Source organism: Cucurbita maxima, unplaced genomic scaffold (genome assembly GCF_002738345.1).
Source record: "Cucurbita maxima cultivar Rimu unplaced genomic scaffold, Cmax_1.0 Cma_Scf00021, whole genome shotgun sequence".
Taxonomy (NCBI): Eukaryota; Viridiplantae; Streptophyta; class Magnoliopsida; order Cucurbitales; family Cucurbitaceae; genus Cucurbita; species Cucurbita maxima.
This window is the reverse complement of record NW_019272037.1, coordinates 921,573-937,805: the sequence shown is the minus strand read 5'-3', so window position 1 is coordinate 937,805 and position 16,233 is coordinate 921,573. Positions and strand designations below refer to the sequence as shown.

The 16,233-nt window shown below is 35.4% G+C and overlaps 1 protein-coding gene across 3 annotated transcripts; it reads right to left on the bottom strand.

Annotated features, from left to right (window-relative positions):
* Positions 1–526: 526 nt before the first annotated feature.
* Positions 527–7,728, bottom strand: LOC111495280 (homeobox-leucine zipper protein HOX32-like). Of its 3 annotated transcripts, none has more exons than XM_023145250.1 (19): positions 7,078–7,728; positions 6,824–7,015; positions 5,568–5,727; positions 5,143–5,255; positions 4,962–5,052; positions 4,754–4,849; positions 4,562–4,675; positions 4,403–4,486; positions 4,076–4,228; positions 3,897–3,971; positions 3,711–3,817; positions 2,855–3,041; positions 2,563–2,751; positions 2,409–2,492; positions 2,191–2,325; positions 1,729–2,054; positions 1,213–1,324; positions 945–1,094; positions 527–866 (listed from the first exon to the last, which is right to left on the bottom strand). In XM_023145250.1, the coding sequence occupies exons 2-19, from the start codon at positions 6,994–6,996 to the stop codon at positions 720–722; spliced, it is 2,496 nt and encodes an 831-aa protein (XP_023001018.1). In that variant the 5' UTR covers positions 6,997–7,015; positions 7,078–7,728; the 3' UTR covers positions 527–719. The 3 variants fall into 3 exon arrangements, with proteins under 3 accessions (XP_023001018.1, XP_023001017.1, XP_023001016.1); XM_023145249.1 differs by having other exon boundaries at positions 7,112–7,727; XM_023145248.1 differs by having other exon boundaries at positions 6,824–7,728.
* Positions 7,729–16,233: the final 8,505 nt, after the last annotated feature.

Here is a 16,233-nt window from a genome sequence, read left to right as displayed (position 1 = left end):
AAAAAAAAAAAAAAAAAAAAAACAAAAGTTTGTGACAAAAGACATCTTTTTTTGTATATTTGCAAAAATGTTGATAGACTGGGTGGATAGGTAAAAACTATTGTCTTTTCCGTCGCAAAATATAACAACATTTTCTAATTTGTTATTTTTTATATATCGAAGTGGACGATTCCATCATTTATAGTCGAAAAGAATAATCACAAGAGGTCTTTCAAACCAGAAGATAGTTTTTTCGTCATTTGTGCTATGTGTTTATATTCATGTACACTCTATATAGGATGCATCCCAAGATTAGACGGGATATCACTATTATGTGTGTGATTTGGAGAAGAATAAGATTAATAAGAAAATTATAGTAATAGACACGACCAAATTTTTATAGTTACCGATCTTAATTAGGATGGAGAATCTCTTTTTAAAACAATTCAATAACATATATTGATTAGAACTGAAATTTCAAGACTAAAAACCATATTTTTAATTGGTCTATTCGAAGGCACTGATGCAATGATCTTTTTCCAGTTTCAAAGCATAATAGGGTCATGAATCAAAACTTAGTAAGCATACCAAATTTGACCAAAACAAAATCACAATGCACATAAAAAAAGTTCGTCTTCAAATCCTGGAAATTACATTCACATCTACTTTTCTTTCCGTTTCGATTGATAAACTATATAACTTAGTAAATAAATAACCCGATCGAACCACATTTTTTCCGATCACATAAATGACCAGTTAACAAACATGAAAGCCAAACAGTGATGGACATCATCATCATTCAGAACTTTCCAGGCAATCGCCTGTTCATACGACACCGGCCTGCCCATACTCGATATGCATATCCCTGCTGGAAGGTATGCAAATCCCTGCATGATGTTCGTAACGAATTCAGGTCAACTGTGAGCAGTGGCAACATTAAAATGAATCACCAAACAGAAATCTACCTGTTGCATTATCTTGGAGAATTCTGAGCACAGTATCTTCCTACCGGCATCCTCAAGGATCTTGTCAAGCGTTATATCTTGAAGAGCGACGAGCGTAGTTTCAAGCATGTCAAGCCCGGCTTGGTTCGCAAATGTGAACACAGGAGACGCCTGCAAAGTTCATAGATCGTGTAAGTATTGGTTGCATCAGCTTAAGAACCTTAGCACAATTATGCTATCTTAGCTCGGCGTGAGTAGTTCAATTAATTGCTAAGTTGTATGAAATTACATTAGTTTTGACAGAGCAGCACAAGATTGTATCTGAGTGGTGCCAAAGCTGCTTCAAGATAGCATCATGAGACTGGGATTCAACCTGAAAGAGCTCTGCCCCTGTGTGGATCCTGAAATTCGACGCATGTTATAAGAGGAACCGAAGAAGAAAACGACCGGTGCAGGAGAACAAAGACGGAATAGATATTGTGCAAGGTTACAAATTAAAGTCCTTGGGTTTCAAACATGACTACATGATATAGGTGGTCTCGTTATGCAACGGTCCAAGCTCACTCCTAGCAGAAATTGTCTTCTTTGGGGTTTCCCTTTCGGGCTTCCCCTCAAGGTTTTTAAAACGCGTCTGCTAGGAAGAGGTTTCCACACCCTTATAAAGAATGTTTCGTTCTCCTCCCCAATCGATGTGGGATCTCACACGTTAGAACAATGAGCACGGACTCTGCTTAACTTCTCAGACATTCCTAACAAAACCATACATTTCATTGAGAATGTTAACAGTTACAACAAGAATTCATACCTGTAGCTTCGCACGATCCATTGGGACAACGTGAGAGCCTCTGGGGAGCTAGGAAGGCTTTTTGGACCAATATGGGAGCTAAGTTGCGAGGGGGCAATAGCCATGGCAACCCTCTGAACTGATGCCACAACCGTTCGCACATATTGTCTTGCCATAGCAGCCACACTATCCCGCATGTGGTTCTCAAAAGTGAATTGGAATGCAATAGTCAAGACAGACCTGAGGTTGTAGTTTGTAGCATCGGTTTCACCGCCTGGGCGGGCAGATCCAGGACGGACTTCTAGAGTAGAAGCCAAATCCAAAGTTCGAGTAGCTGCCGACGCATCCTAACGTACAAAAGAACAGATATACAGCATTAACAAAGATTTTCAAGTTCAAAGTAGCCTTTAAAGATACAGTTCATATTCCATTGAAATTGCAAAATTTTCAACAAAAGTATAGTGGCAAAGAATAGTCACAAACTGCTTTGGACTCCAATGGTATGACACGAAAACCAGACGGTAGTAAGGGAGCATCGTCGGCAAATGATTCGTCGATAGGTGCAAATACAAGCTGAGCGCAGGAACCGACTGTACTTTCATCAACCCCGCTACACAGCTGCGAAATAAGCGTTTGATCAAGGATTGTCAACGGGAAGTAAAGACGTCTATAAAAGAACTCGTAGATGAAGCAGAACTAACCTGCAATAAATACATATCCCGTCCACCTAACGCAGCTTCTTCAGGGAACATAGCATGACCCTCTAACCGAACGACCTCCAAGAACTACATAAGAACGACATATGGTGAACAAAACCCGAGAAAAAAAATTTCTGATAGGATGAAAGGTCATTACCTCTTCGTTTTCAACGGTATGTGCAAGTGGTAAAATGACCTGACCACTAGGGAAGCCACCGGGTCTCGCACATGGAACAGCATATGCACTGGATTTAAGACACGCAGCCGAGTATGCATCGACTCCATAATCAGCCCATTCTGAACGATGCTCCCGTAGGAAACGAACAAGCAAAGCAGGGGGCACATTCTGAACCGCAAAGTAGTTGAAAAGTTCATACTTAATATCGAAAAACATATAGATGGAAATGACTAGCCATGCATCTAAAGGATACAATAGACTAATAGAGTACCTGCAACAACATCGACGCCTTCGCACACAATACACCTCCAAAAGTAGGATATAATGATTGGTTATATTGCGAACCGATGAATTTGTTTGGAGATGAATTAACAACAACCGTCACATCCTCGACTCCATCGCTATCCATAAGCGACCAACCATCATCCACAAAGCCATTTACAGCATCATTAAAACCCCTAAAATCCATTTCCAAAAACTATAAGTGACTTGAGAAATTAATGTCAAGAGAGCAAGGGTTTTAAGTTATTAAAATTTCATCAAACTTCAAACATCTCAAGCTGTAATAGCCCAAATCCACCGCTAGCAGATATTGTCCTTTTTGAGCTTTCCCTTTCGGGCTTCCCCTCAAGGTTTTTAAAACGCATTTGCGAGGGAAAAGTTTCCACACCCTTATAAACTATGTTTCGTTTTCCTTCCCAACCGATGTGGGATCTCGCAATCCACCCCCCTTCAAGGCCCAGCGTTCTCGCTGGCACTCGTTCATTTCTCCAATTGATGTGGGACCCCCCAAATCCACCCCCTTCAAGGCTCAGCATCCTTATTGGCACATTACCTCGTGCCCACTCCCCTTCGAGACTTAGCCTCCTCACTAGCACAACGCCCGTTGTCTAGTTTTAATATCATTTGTAGCAACCCAAGTCCACCGCTAGCAGAGATTGTTCTCTTTGGACTTTTCCTTTCGGGCTTCCCCTCAGGGTTTTTAAAACGCGCCTGCTAGAGAGAGGTTTCTACACTGTTATAAAGAATGTTTCATTCTCCTCCCCAACCAATGTGGAATCTCACACAAGCCTTGACCAAAAATGTCCAACATGGCCTAACTTTGAGACATAAGTTTAGCGCCTTACCTAGAGAGCCTTTGACTGAAAGTCCTTAAAACAGCTGGTTGGCGCCCGCCACCCAATTGAATTTCTCCACTCGCCTCATGAGCAATTTGCCGAACGTAGCGTAAAGCCTGTTTCACAATTTAAGCACAATATTTGTTAAGATTTATGACACAAAGAAAGGATGAACAGTTCAGCAATAATTCTTACAGCAACAGTCCTTCTCTGAGCTAGAATCTTTGTCGACTCATAAAGTGGCCTAAGAACTTCAGGAACGCTCCAAGCCTGGCAGTGAAAGAAACCTTTTTACAATACAAAGAGACGTAGAAACAATAAAATATTGATTTGACAGTAGGAGAAAAGCAGTCACTCATCGAGAGCTAACTTACATCTAAATCAACATGATCCACAATGTGAATAAGGGAACCGTCCTCACAAGCTCGAATAAGATATCCGCTCGGAAGCATTTCAGCTCTCACGAAACTGGATGGAGGGGGCCCTGATGGGCCACCAGTAGACGACGTTAACGATCTCTCACATATCTGCACATATATTTAGCCCAAATAAACATAAACAATCGCTGAAATATGACGTTTCACGTATGAATGACTAACTATAGTGCTACATACTGAAAATAACTATAGATCTCAAAAATTATATAATGCATGGACGTCAAAACATAAAAAAGAGTAACTACGTTCAGGAGAAGCGATTACCACAAGGCTTCCATCTTCCAAGCTTGTGGTGTATCGAAGAGTCCAAAAGTCACGTGCTGCTGCTAAGGTTGTCGGTGCATATGTCTGGTTTGAAAAACAGGAAGGCTAAATAGGATAACAAACACGAATCTTTGTTAAAACATAATGATAAGAACATACCTGTGTATACAAGAGTTCTATGGTTCCCCCATTTCCGGTGGAGATTACACTTAATACATCAACACAACGGCAGTCACGAAACCACGACAAACGATCTTTGAGAATTTCGGCCACCTGCAATAAATAAATATATATTTTTAACATAGAAAATACACAAAATTGAATAGAGGTCCATTGTATGATCCAAAGTACCTTCGTTGGCTCAAGACTCACTAAACCACAGGCTCGTGCTGCTACCCCATTGCAATTTCGAGAAACAGCAACAATCCCAATTGAATCCGGACCAGGCTGCATAAGGTACAAAGAAATCAAACTTTTGAATAGATATTGAAGAACTCTACCAAAGTGCTCCCTAGAACTTTCAACCATCAAGTTGGTCATGAATGATTCTCGGACCTACCTTCATCCCAATCATTTGAACCCAGTCGACAGCGGTTCCTGTTGCCTTGGAAAGGAACTCTGCCAAGGTCTCCTCGGCTATCGCAAGAAGACTATCAACAAAAACAATACACATATGAATTGATGAGACCAAGTAATAAACAACACGCATCGAAACCGTTAGTTTCAGAAGGTGAACTTACCCAGCTGGGTTATTAGCATCCTTTTGGGTATGCTTAGTTGGGTTTTGCTGTTGATGGTGTTGACCACTCATGACCACAGACTCACAGCTATTGTCTGTGGTTGTTCCAGATGCCTGCAAATAAACACCAAACAACATGGATACTCGTAAAATAAAGAATCATTAGGACATCTCGTCAAGGAGAGGAAACCCAACCAAGCCGATATTATACTTTTGAGATTCTAAAATGCTGATTTAGAGAACCAAAACGAATCAGACCAAGAACATGAAAAGAATGGTCAACAAGGATAACGTCGGAAATGCTTAAATGAATTGTACCACCCCGGTTCTGAACGATAAAATTCAACTAAACTCTGTATTTTCAAGTTTTGGTCCACTACTCATAAACGGTACCAAACAGACATGAAAGAGCTTATATGAACTCACAGTGCGCAGTTGCTGTCTCATGTATCCGTTCTTGTAAACCAAACGAGAGACCTGCTTCTGCAGACGGTCGTTCTCTTCCATCAACAGCTTGTTCATCGCAGTCAGCTTCCTATTAACTGTTTGAAGACGAGACGCTTCCTTCCTTTGCTTTTCACGACATCTAACAATATAAACATCGAATTTATCAAATAAACAAAAGCTTGGATTATAAAAGAGTAGGAAAGGATTCCTTCTTGCCCAGTCAAATTGGTGATAAACATACGTTAATAACTAAACAAGTAGGATAAAATTTCATTCATTCTTTCTAATAGACTAATCATATTTCCTGATGTAGGAATTGTTCATACGAACATTAAAACAGGGTTACATTCTAAATCCATAAGAATTACAACTATAATATTGTCTGTTTTGGCCCGTTACATATCGTCGTCAGCCTCACGGTTTTTAAAACTCGTCTAATAGGGAGAGGAACGTTTTGTTCCCCCCTTCAACCGACGTGGGATCTCACAATCAATGTCTAAAATCGCAAAGAAACACAAGTTTTCCCAAGCGTAATCAAATAAAGTTATTCAACAAAGTTCGATTAGATCAGATTAGCCTTCGAGTAGATGCAACACTGACATTCTTCCAATCCAGAAACAATATCATTGCTAAACATGTTCAAAGAAAATCATTCCAAGAACATTGTCTTTGAACAGAAAATGGAAAAAAAGCAGAGGAGCTAAAGTGCAATATAAGATTTCCCAAAACAGCATGCAAGAAAAGTAAATAATGCTAAGTCAAAAATGGAAGAGAGACAAAATAATTAGGAAACAGGGCTTCTCTGCACGCATACAACAGAAAAGCTTCCATACCAAGTATTTCTTTAACAGTGAAACACTCAAAAAGAAACTATTAAAAGAAATCAAATGACAAAGCAAGCTAGGAACAAAGGCAGCTTTTAGTTTATTAATCAATAAATCTATGCTTTTCCTTAATATATAGAATCAAAGGATACCTACTAAAGCAGACCCATTTCTTATATACATTCGACGAGATCTAAAAAGTTAGATACAAACAGAAAGAGGATGAAATTATCTCGACAAGAATGTATACAATTAGCCCTGCAAAGCTAAACCCATATTTCATTTATCATTATCTTGTTGAGAAATCGATTCTGTAACAAGTTTTTCAGGAAAATGAAGGGAAAATATGGTATGAAAACACAGAAGACAAGAAAAAGATAAACAAAGTTAAGAAGAAATTTAGCCTTTTACCTGCGATTTTGGAACCAAACTTTGATCTGTTTGGGCTCAATATTAGAGAGAATGGGACACTCACGAATGAGTTGTTGCCTCCTCAACGAACTAGGCTTTGGGCATTCAGCATATACCCTCTCTAATGCATCGACTTGCTCAGGTGTATATCTCACATACTTGCTGGTATCCATTTGCTTATTCAAGGAATCTCTATGCATAGCAAGAGCCATAAAATGCCTCTTAGCAACACTAAATGAGCAAAAAAATCCGACCCAGAAAGTAATTTCAGGTGCTAATCAACAAAACCTCGTTTCCCTTTTCACAATCTGTTTGAAAGTGAAATGGAAGTGGGATCTTGAGTTTCAGCAAAGGGGTTTTTGAATGGGTTCTTCATGTTCTTCGTCCTGTTCTTGGAGAGAGCCTCCTCTCTCCATCAGATACTTGGGGAAGTCTCAGTTGCTGCTAAAAGACCCAAAAATGGTGAGAAAAATGAGAAGAAGAGGAGAAAAAGTGTGATGAAGGGTTAATCAGAGACGCCTATCTCGAGGATTTCCAAGAAAAGTGAGAGAGAGAAATGAAATGAACCCACGGAAAAAAGGTTTGGGGGAAGGGGGAATTTGTGTTTTAGTGTTTGTGGGTTTGTTGATGACAGATAAAAGTGACAGAAAAAAACAAACAGCTAATGGCAAATGAAAGGCCAGGTGGGCTGGCGTTGCGCCAGTTCAACCTCTTTTCTTTTCTTTTTTGCTCTTTGGTTTTGGGTTTCTGAATCAAAAATGGGTTTGAAATTCCCAAACTGTGATGGAAAAATTCAGAGAGAAAAGGGGGAAAGTAAGAACAGAGCGTGAGAGAGAAGAGTGGGCAAAGAATGGAGGGAGTAAATGAGAGGCAGTGAGAGACAGAAATGTGGGCGACGATAAATGAAATATATGTTTCTGAACGGAAAAAGAAAAGAGTGGCAGAGGCGTTTTTATTGATGCCTATCAACTGCCTTTTGCCTTTGCTTTATTTCTCCTCTCTCTCTCTCTCTCTCTCTCTCTTGCCAAAAGATGCCCTTTTCTCCCTACACTCTACTCTCTTTCGTGTTCGGTCCACCTATGTGATTGATAGTTTTGTATTTGTTTGAGTAATGTCATTTTGTTCGATATTCTATTGAAGAGGGAATGACTATGACTATATGTAACAGCGTTTGTTATGAGGATGTGGAAACCTCGATTTGACCGACGGTATAATATTTGCTAGTGGTGGGCTTGAGGTGTTGTAGTGTATCATTGTTTATGATGATATAGTACAGTTTAGAGTACTTGGAAACCCGTCATAGAGCAATCAACACGAGGTAGAAAATTGTTGTCATACCATCACAATTTTTTGTAACAGTTCAAGTCACTGTTAACAAATATTGATTTCACTTTCCTACTTTCCATCAAGGTTTTTAAAATGTGTTTGGTGAGTGGTTTCCATATCTTTATAAAAATGCTTCGTTTTCCTCTCCTACTGATGTGCGATCTCACAATCCACCCCTCTAGGTCACGAACACAGCATCTTCATTGGCACTCACTCTCTTTCTCTCACCCAATCCACCCCTTCTCCCAATGTCCTTGCTAGCACACCGCCTCATGTCCACCCCCTTTGGAACTCAGCCTTCTCAATGACACATCGTTCGGTGTTTGGCTCTGATGTCATTTGTAAACAGTTCAAACCCACCGCTAGTAGATATTGTTCGCTTTGACTTGTTACGTATCGTTATCAGTCTCATAGTTTTAAAACGTGTCTACTAGAAAGAAATTTCCACACCTTGTAAATAATGGTTCGTTCTCCTCCTCAATCGATATCAGAGTCTCTTGATTCACTATATCCATTTGAATTTTTATTTCTACTAGACAATAAGCATAGACAAACAAATACAACTTAAAGAACTCAAAAACTCATCATACAACAGAACAGTCTCTCTCGAAAAAAACACGACCTAATACATCTTCTTTCTCATTAATTTCAGGTTTCTTTCAGTTTTCAAAGGCAGACAGTTTCTCGTGACATGATTGATAATTTTACACTACGGGACATACAAAACAAAAGTTAACCGAATGTAATGGTTGTATCGAGTGAATAAGAATACAACAGGTATGAAAAATGGGTCGAGATTAGTAAGAGAGAGGAAGAGAAGGAGGAGGATGATGATGATGCATGGGGATGGGATGGAGAGGGGAATGTATGGGAGGCGTGAAGACATTGAAATGGGACAATGCAATCATTTGCTTGTGTTTAAGGTAGTGCTTCATTCATTGAGCTTCCACAAAACCACACACAATATGGAGACAACTCCATTATTCTTCCCCCTTTTTTTTTCTTTTATCATTATTTTCTTTCTTTTTTACCCCATTTCCCTCCCAATAATAATAAATTATAAAAATTATAAAAAAAAATAATAAAATAATCTGTTTTGCTTTATTTTCTGTGTAATTTTTCTTTTTCCAATTTTGTTATGCTCATTAATTGCTAATTTTGGAGCGTTTCTGACATCAAAACCATGGGAAGCCTGAATTAATTAAAATTAAAAATTAAGAATTTTATTTTTTTTAAAACTAAATTAAAAATAAATATTTCACCGTTTTTAGTTAAGCCCAAAATTATTATTATTATTATTATTATTATTATTATTATTATATCCATATTTAACTATATGTTTTAAAATGTTTTATTGTAAAAATCAAATAATTAAAAGAAAAAAACCGAGTTTGACCGGTTTTCATATTGTCAGAAATTTTTCAATAAAGTTAATTATAATATTAATATTTGTAAGTAAGGAATCTTACCAAATATTATCTATTTTGACCTATTATAAATATGTATGCTTCTTTTCCCTAACGTGAAACCTCACAATTTACTTTCTTTGAGAACCAACGTCCTTATTGACACATCGCCTAGTGTCTGACTTTGATGTCATTTGTAGTAGTCCATGTCTACCGCTAACAAATATTGTCCTCTTTGGCTCGTTACGTATTGTCGTCAGCCTCACGATTTAATGTTTTTAATTATTATATTAGTTAATATGCAGGGGAATTAACCTTAAATTTCTATCGGATTAGATGAAGAAGAAAATCATATTATAGATATTATATTTGAACATAGAAATTTTTATGCTTCTAGTTAAGAACGACGTCACTAGTATCGAATGAACCCTTTAGACTCGTGAGGTGTATCATATCGATCTTTTTTTTTTTCTTTCTTTCTTTTTATTATTATTATTATTATTTTATAGTAATAAGGGTTTGTTGGACCCTAACGTGCCATAACTAGCATCCAAGTTGCTTCCACGTCGAACCGTGCATAACCCTGAAAAAGCTCGAGAGAGTGTAACCAATTCAAATCACGATATAATGTTAGTGTCAAATGGACCTTTTAGACGCCTCTCTAAGTACATATCATATCATAAGTGTGCATCATGTGGATCTTTTTTACATTAATAAGGGTTTATTGGGAAGTACAACACGTGCTTTATACTAGCATCCAAGTTGCTTCCACGTCAAATAGTGCATACAAATCACAGTATGATTCTTCTACCTTAGAACTAATTCTTAGTGTCAAATTAACTTTTTAGACTCGAGAAGTGTATCACATCGGTCTTTTCTTACATTTATAAGGATATATTGGAAGTAATTATAACAGTCCAAGCCTACCACTAACAGATATTGTTCGTTTTGACTCATTACATATCGTCGTCAGTCTCACGGTTTTAAAACATATTGGCTAGAAACAGGTTTTCACACTTTTATAAAAATGTTTCGTTCTCCTCTCCAACCAATGTGTGATCTCATAATCCATCCCCCTTTAGGGCCAGTGTCATCGCTGGCACTCGTTTTCTTCTCCAACCGATGTGAAATCTCACAATAATTTTGAGTAAAATCACTCTCGAACATACCTTAAACCAAAACTCGGGCGTTTTGGAGGGCAAACTTGTAAAAGGGATGCCATAATAATTTCAATATTTTATGTGCTAGTTTTTGGACAAAATGAAGCTTTTTGAGTTTGGTAAATAATGTCTGTACATGAAGCAATAACATGTGCAAGGTCATTATGAAAGGAACATTAAGCATATCCAATTAATTAAATCTTGTAATGAGAGCTAATTAAGTTGTAAACCACATTTATTACTTACTAATTACATAATCTTATTATTCATTAATACCATTTTTTAGGTCAATTGCTTTAAACCTAATTTTACATATTAACAAACTTTTCAATTTTAATTTTTAAATTCAAGTAAAATTTCAAAATACTTTTAATAAATAATTAACAATTTAATTTATTACTTTATCCTCTTCCACCCAAAATCTCGATCAACCTAACCTCACCTCTACCGTTTGGGTTGGTCTATGAACTTATTTAGGTTAGGTTGAGTTTAAATAAATTAAAATTTTATAAGTTGAATTGGCTGATCGGTTCTCTTAACAGTAGATTGAGTTGAATCGAACCACCTTTAAAGTAAAAATGTAAACAATTCTTTAAATAATTAAAAAAAATACATAAATATTTATCAAAATTAACGTTATACTTTTATTCAAAACAAGAATTTAAATAAATCAACCGAACAACAAAAAAAAATTATAACTCGGTGGAGTTGGGTTGAGTTCATTAGAGGTTGTTTGGGACCCACAAACACCATTCGAATCCTCGTACCCGTTTTAGAAAAAACAACCCGTTATTATTGATTACCGTAACATATTTCAGATGCTTGAATGAATTTAAAACCTCACGATATTAGAATTAAAATATAATGATTTATGGAGTAAAAAGGAGTTGTAAGTGTTTGAATATATCCATTTGTTTCATTTCGAGTAAAAATGGAAGAAAAAGGAAGGTAGGCAGTTGACTTGTATGGATTTTAAAAAGGTTGACATTCATCCCATGTTACAAAACACAATAATATTTGGATTAGATTCACTTCCCTCTCTCTTACTTAATTAATTAATATATATATTATATAGAAATTCAATAATTAATGGGATTTATGATGGGGAGAGGCTCTACAAAAGTCAATGCTTTTAATATCAACCGCCTCATTTTTGTACTCTTTTCTTGTCTCTTTAGTTTAAATATAAAACTTCCATTTTAATGAAAATATGTTTTATTCCTTCTTTAATATTATATATTAATTTTTGTATTTAAAGATATTTCAAACAGTGTGAAATCGTGCAGGAACAGGTACAAATGACTCTTTACCATTTGAAACAGTTCTAAGTCCATTACTAGTAGATATTGTCTTATTTGAGCTTTTTGAAACGTAGAGAGGTTTCCACATCCTTATAAAAAAAATGTTTTGTTCTTCTCTTCAACCAATTTGAGATCTCACAATCCACCTTTAGAACATGGCTAAGTCAGTCGAGAAGTAAATTCTCCACTGAGCCGATAGCCGATATTGAAATGATAAGATTAAAAAAGTGAGGGATTTAGAGACCCACCAATGAGGCAGGTTCCACTCAACAATGTTTCAGGAAAAAAATTAAGAAATAATAGTGGAAGTCTCTATCCAAAACCCTATTTGAGGGACCCCATTTTTGTCATGCACCAAAAGTTAACAAATATTTTTATTTTATTTTTATTTTTATTTTTATTTTTATTTTTATTTTATCTTTTTCACACAAAACCCTAAATCTTTTATCATTCAAGACACTACCATACAACAACTTTATTTATTTATTTATTTACTTATTTATTTATTTTTATTTCCTTCATTGCTTGCATTTTACATTTCTCTTTTTATTTTATTTATTTTATTTTTTTATTTTTTTGAACAACTGAAAAATGGTAATACTTAAAGTCTACTCCTAATCATAGCTTGTATAAAACATTATATCATAATGTTTTTATTTTAGTTATTAAATTTTACACCAAAGATTTCGAGATCTTCACATGTTTCCTCTTTATGTGTCTCCAATTTTACCTTTACACCTACCAACTTTTTTTTAAAATCAAATTTTGTCTAATATAATAGTCCGACCCTACCATTAATAGATATTATCCGCTTTAGTTCGTTATGTATCTTCACAATTTTAAAACGCTTCTATTATGGAGAAGTTTCCACACTCTTCTAAGAAATGCTTCTTTCCCCTCTCAAACGACGTGGGATCTCATAATCCACCTTACTTAGAAGCCAGCGTCCTTACTAGCATATCGCCCAGTGTTCGACTGTGATACCATTTGTTACAGTCCAAGCTCACTATTCAAGATTTTAAAACGCACTTATTAGAGAGACGTGTCCACACTCTACTGAGTAATGCTTCTTTCCCTTTCAAATCCATATAGGTTATCATTTAAGCTTATATGAATACGTGTTTGGAATAATTCTTGAAAAAAAAAATCTTTTTAAATAAAATTAATTTACTATAAATATTTGGAAAAAAATTACTTTAAATAATTATTTATTTAAAAATTAATTTTTTTTTGGATAAAATTATTATTATTAATTTATCTGTACGAAAATTTGAACATCTGATCTCGTGAACAAGAATACACGTTGGTTATCATTGAGTTTATGTCCATTTTATCCATACATGAAAGCTTATTAAGTACTAAAGTTCAGGTAACGAACTATATTATCATGTGTATCTAAAAAATCCTATATTATCATATGCTACAATTTTCCTAGGTTTTTCAAGTACTTATATGAATAAATACGGTGACAATAAATACCGTGACAATATATTATATATTTTGGTGAATTAAAAATGTTGAGTCAATTTTTATAAATTATTTATGAATTGATGACATAGATAAATAATTATTTAATTCCAAATAATAATAATAATAATAAAATTTCAAAATAGAGATTAAAAATGGGTATAATGTTTAATCAATGGATTATTTTAACTATAAAAATGTGTGACACACTTGAGACAATGTATTGATTAAATTTTGGATGAAATCATATAAAGTGAAATATCTTTGATAAGATCTAAGTGGCCCCATTTTTTAAATGCTTTCACATCTCATTCATACATTTTTATAAATCTCAACGTTTTCTAACATTAAATTTTGGGTATGTTACATACTTTCATCCTAGATAGCTCTTGACCATTTCATATTGGGTCAGTACGAGGGTGTATGACCGTTCACCATAATCGTGTCTACATCTGCAAGAGCTAAAATGTCCCAAAATTTACTGCTAAGAGTTAACACCGTTTTCAATCTCTCACTAAATCTTGTTGTCAAACTCTCTTCCAAAAATCTCCTTGATCCTGTTTTCTAAAACCTTATTCTTAAAACGGGGCCAAAGGCTCGAGCATACGTTGTCTAGCTGTTGGTTGGGTTGGTTGGGTTGGTGACCCAAAATGAGCTCAAAACCATATTAACCCAAAACTCAAATATTAAACATCCACAAGTTACAGATACTAACATCTGTTACAAACATCAAAGGTATATTATATATATATATTTTTTTTTGACATAAATATTAGGTTTTCCTTTTAAATAAATATTAAATCTGTTTAAATAATATTTTATTATGTTTAATTATCCACCAATAAAAAAGAGGTAAATATTTAAATATTTAAAATTAAAAAAAAAAATTGGATGATTTGGATATAAAATAAAAAAAATTAAAGAGATATTGGAATTATTTATTTGACATTGACATTTGTATAATTAAGTAAATGGAGGTAGGAAGGAGCTGTCTATTTCTTCATGATATTCAATACTTTCCTTTTCAAACTTACATCCCTTTCTAATTCAACTTATGTTGTTTACACTCTTTCATGTGTCAATTCATTCCTTCTAAGTCAAAACATGTTGATCATATTTATTATATGGCGGGATTGATGTGCTCAATCATGAATTTCAAAAATACTATTTTTAAACCGGAATTCTAATCCTTAGTCGAGTATGTATTGTCAGGTCAAATCAAGAGCTCTTATTTGTTTCCTGTAGCAAAAATGAATCTAATAGTTTCGAGAAAAACCGCTGCTTTTAAAGGAGTCACTCATCCTTGATTACCGTGGACATACACACTTTTTGTTTTTAGCATTTTTGGTATTTCTTCAACTGTGTGGCATCGTGATCTTTCTCGTAAACAATGTTACATCTCATCGTCGTCTTAGTTCCCAACAACACGACCCATGCATCGTAATGTCATCCCATGTCTTGGGACAACAACTCGACCATCTTAGTTTGCTTGAACACATCCGTTGGAAACTGGCCAATGTGTTGATCATTTAATCGGGACATCCCAAACATCCATCTATTTGGGTTCTTATCAGGTATTGGACTCTCCCGTATCCATACTAAACCACTTACGACATCAATTTCAGATAGCAAATGCATAATCTAACCTCCGACACATGGGCTGAGCACACTACCAGCACACTTGTATCATCTGATACTGTTCTTATAAAACCCTTTCAAAAGAAGATGTCTGAGGCCCATGGTTATCATGGACCGTTCGGCCCAATTTAAATTTGGATATTCGCAGCCCACCATTGCACAAACAATTAATTAATGCATAAAAATATAACTCTAAAGTATTAATAAAAATAATATTTAAATATCCTTAATCATGCCTAATTGAGTCACATGTATATCTAGGATGATAATAATTAATAGTTAATTGAAGGATTCTATTACCGATCAAGATTAAAAAAAGAATACACTTGTCACAATCACACTTTGATAACAGCGGACTTGCGATTGTGTGACACTCACTTCTCAGCAACAAGTGAGTTAAGCCTATTCGTTATTGTGTCACCTACAGCCAAGCAACGTATGCTCGAGCCTCTGGCCCCGGTTCAAGAAGAAAATTTTAGAAAACGGGGGCAGAGCGATTTCAAAAGAGAGTTTTAAAAGAAAGATTTGAGAAATTAAAATTCGTGTTATATGAGAATGTAATAAAAAAGGCGAAAACCATGGCTTACTGCATATAATTATCGGGTAGGGCGATTATAATTTTTTTCTTAACAAAATACATTTTTTGGCCTCTAAATTTTGAAATTTGCGTTTATTTAACTATCGAAGTTATAGAAGAGAAACTTTTAGTCCCGTACATAGAGCTCTTGCTTTTTCCTAACAAAATGTTAGACGTAGGATCGGTCAGAAAATGCAATCACATTTTCTTTTTCGTTTAGGGTTTGATGGATAATACTTCTCGCAAATGGTTCACGCATGCACACATGAATCTAATAGATGGGCTCGTATACATACTCTTGGGTCTAACTATGGGCTAGCACACACTCACGCGGTCGAAAACCAATGCAAAAGAAGTAATTTATGCCCATGTGACATACAACATGCATGAAATCATGGTTTAGCGAAATGATACATAGAATACTTTCATTCTTATCTTGACATGAATTTCCTATGAGACGTTTATACATATTAGGTGTTTAAATGACCTAAGAACTCAACCAACTCGAATTATCCAATAAAAACCGGAATTTCTT

Bases quoted from the DNA above. Each gene is read 5' to 3' on its own strand.
- LOC111495280 (XM_023145248.1), bottom strand. From the start codon at position 7,035: ATGGCTCTTGCTATGCATAGAGATTCCTTGAATAAGCAAATGGATACC. The intron at 3,818-3,896 runs GTAAGAATTATT...ATTGTGAAACAG, and splicing joins CTCAGAGAAGGACTGTTGCT to GCTTTACGCTACGTTCGGCA. The intron at 867-944 runs GTAGATTTCTGT...AACATCATGCAG, and splicing joins TCTCCAAGATAATGCAACAG to GGATTTGCATACCTTCCAGC.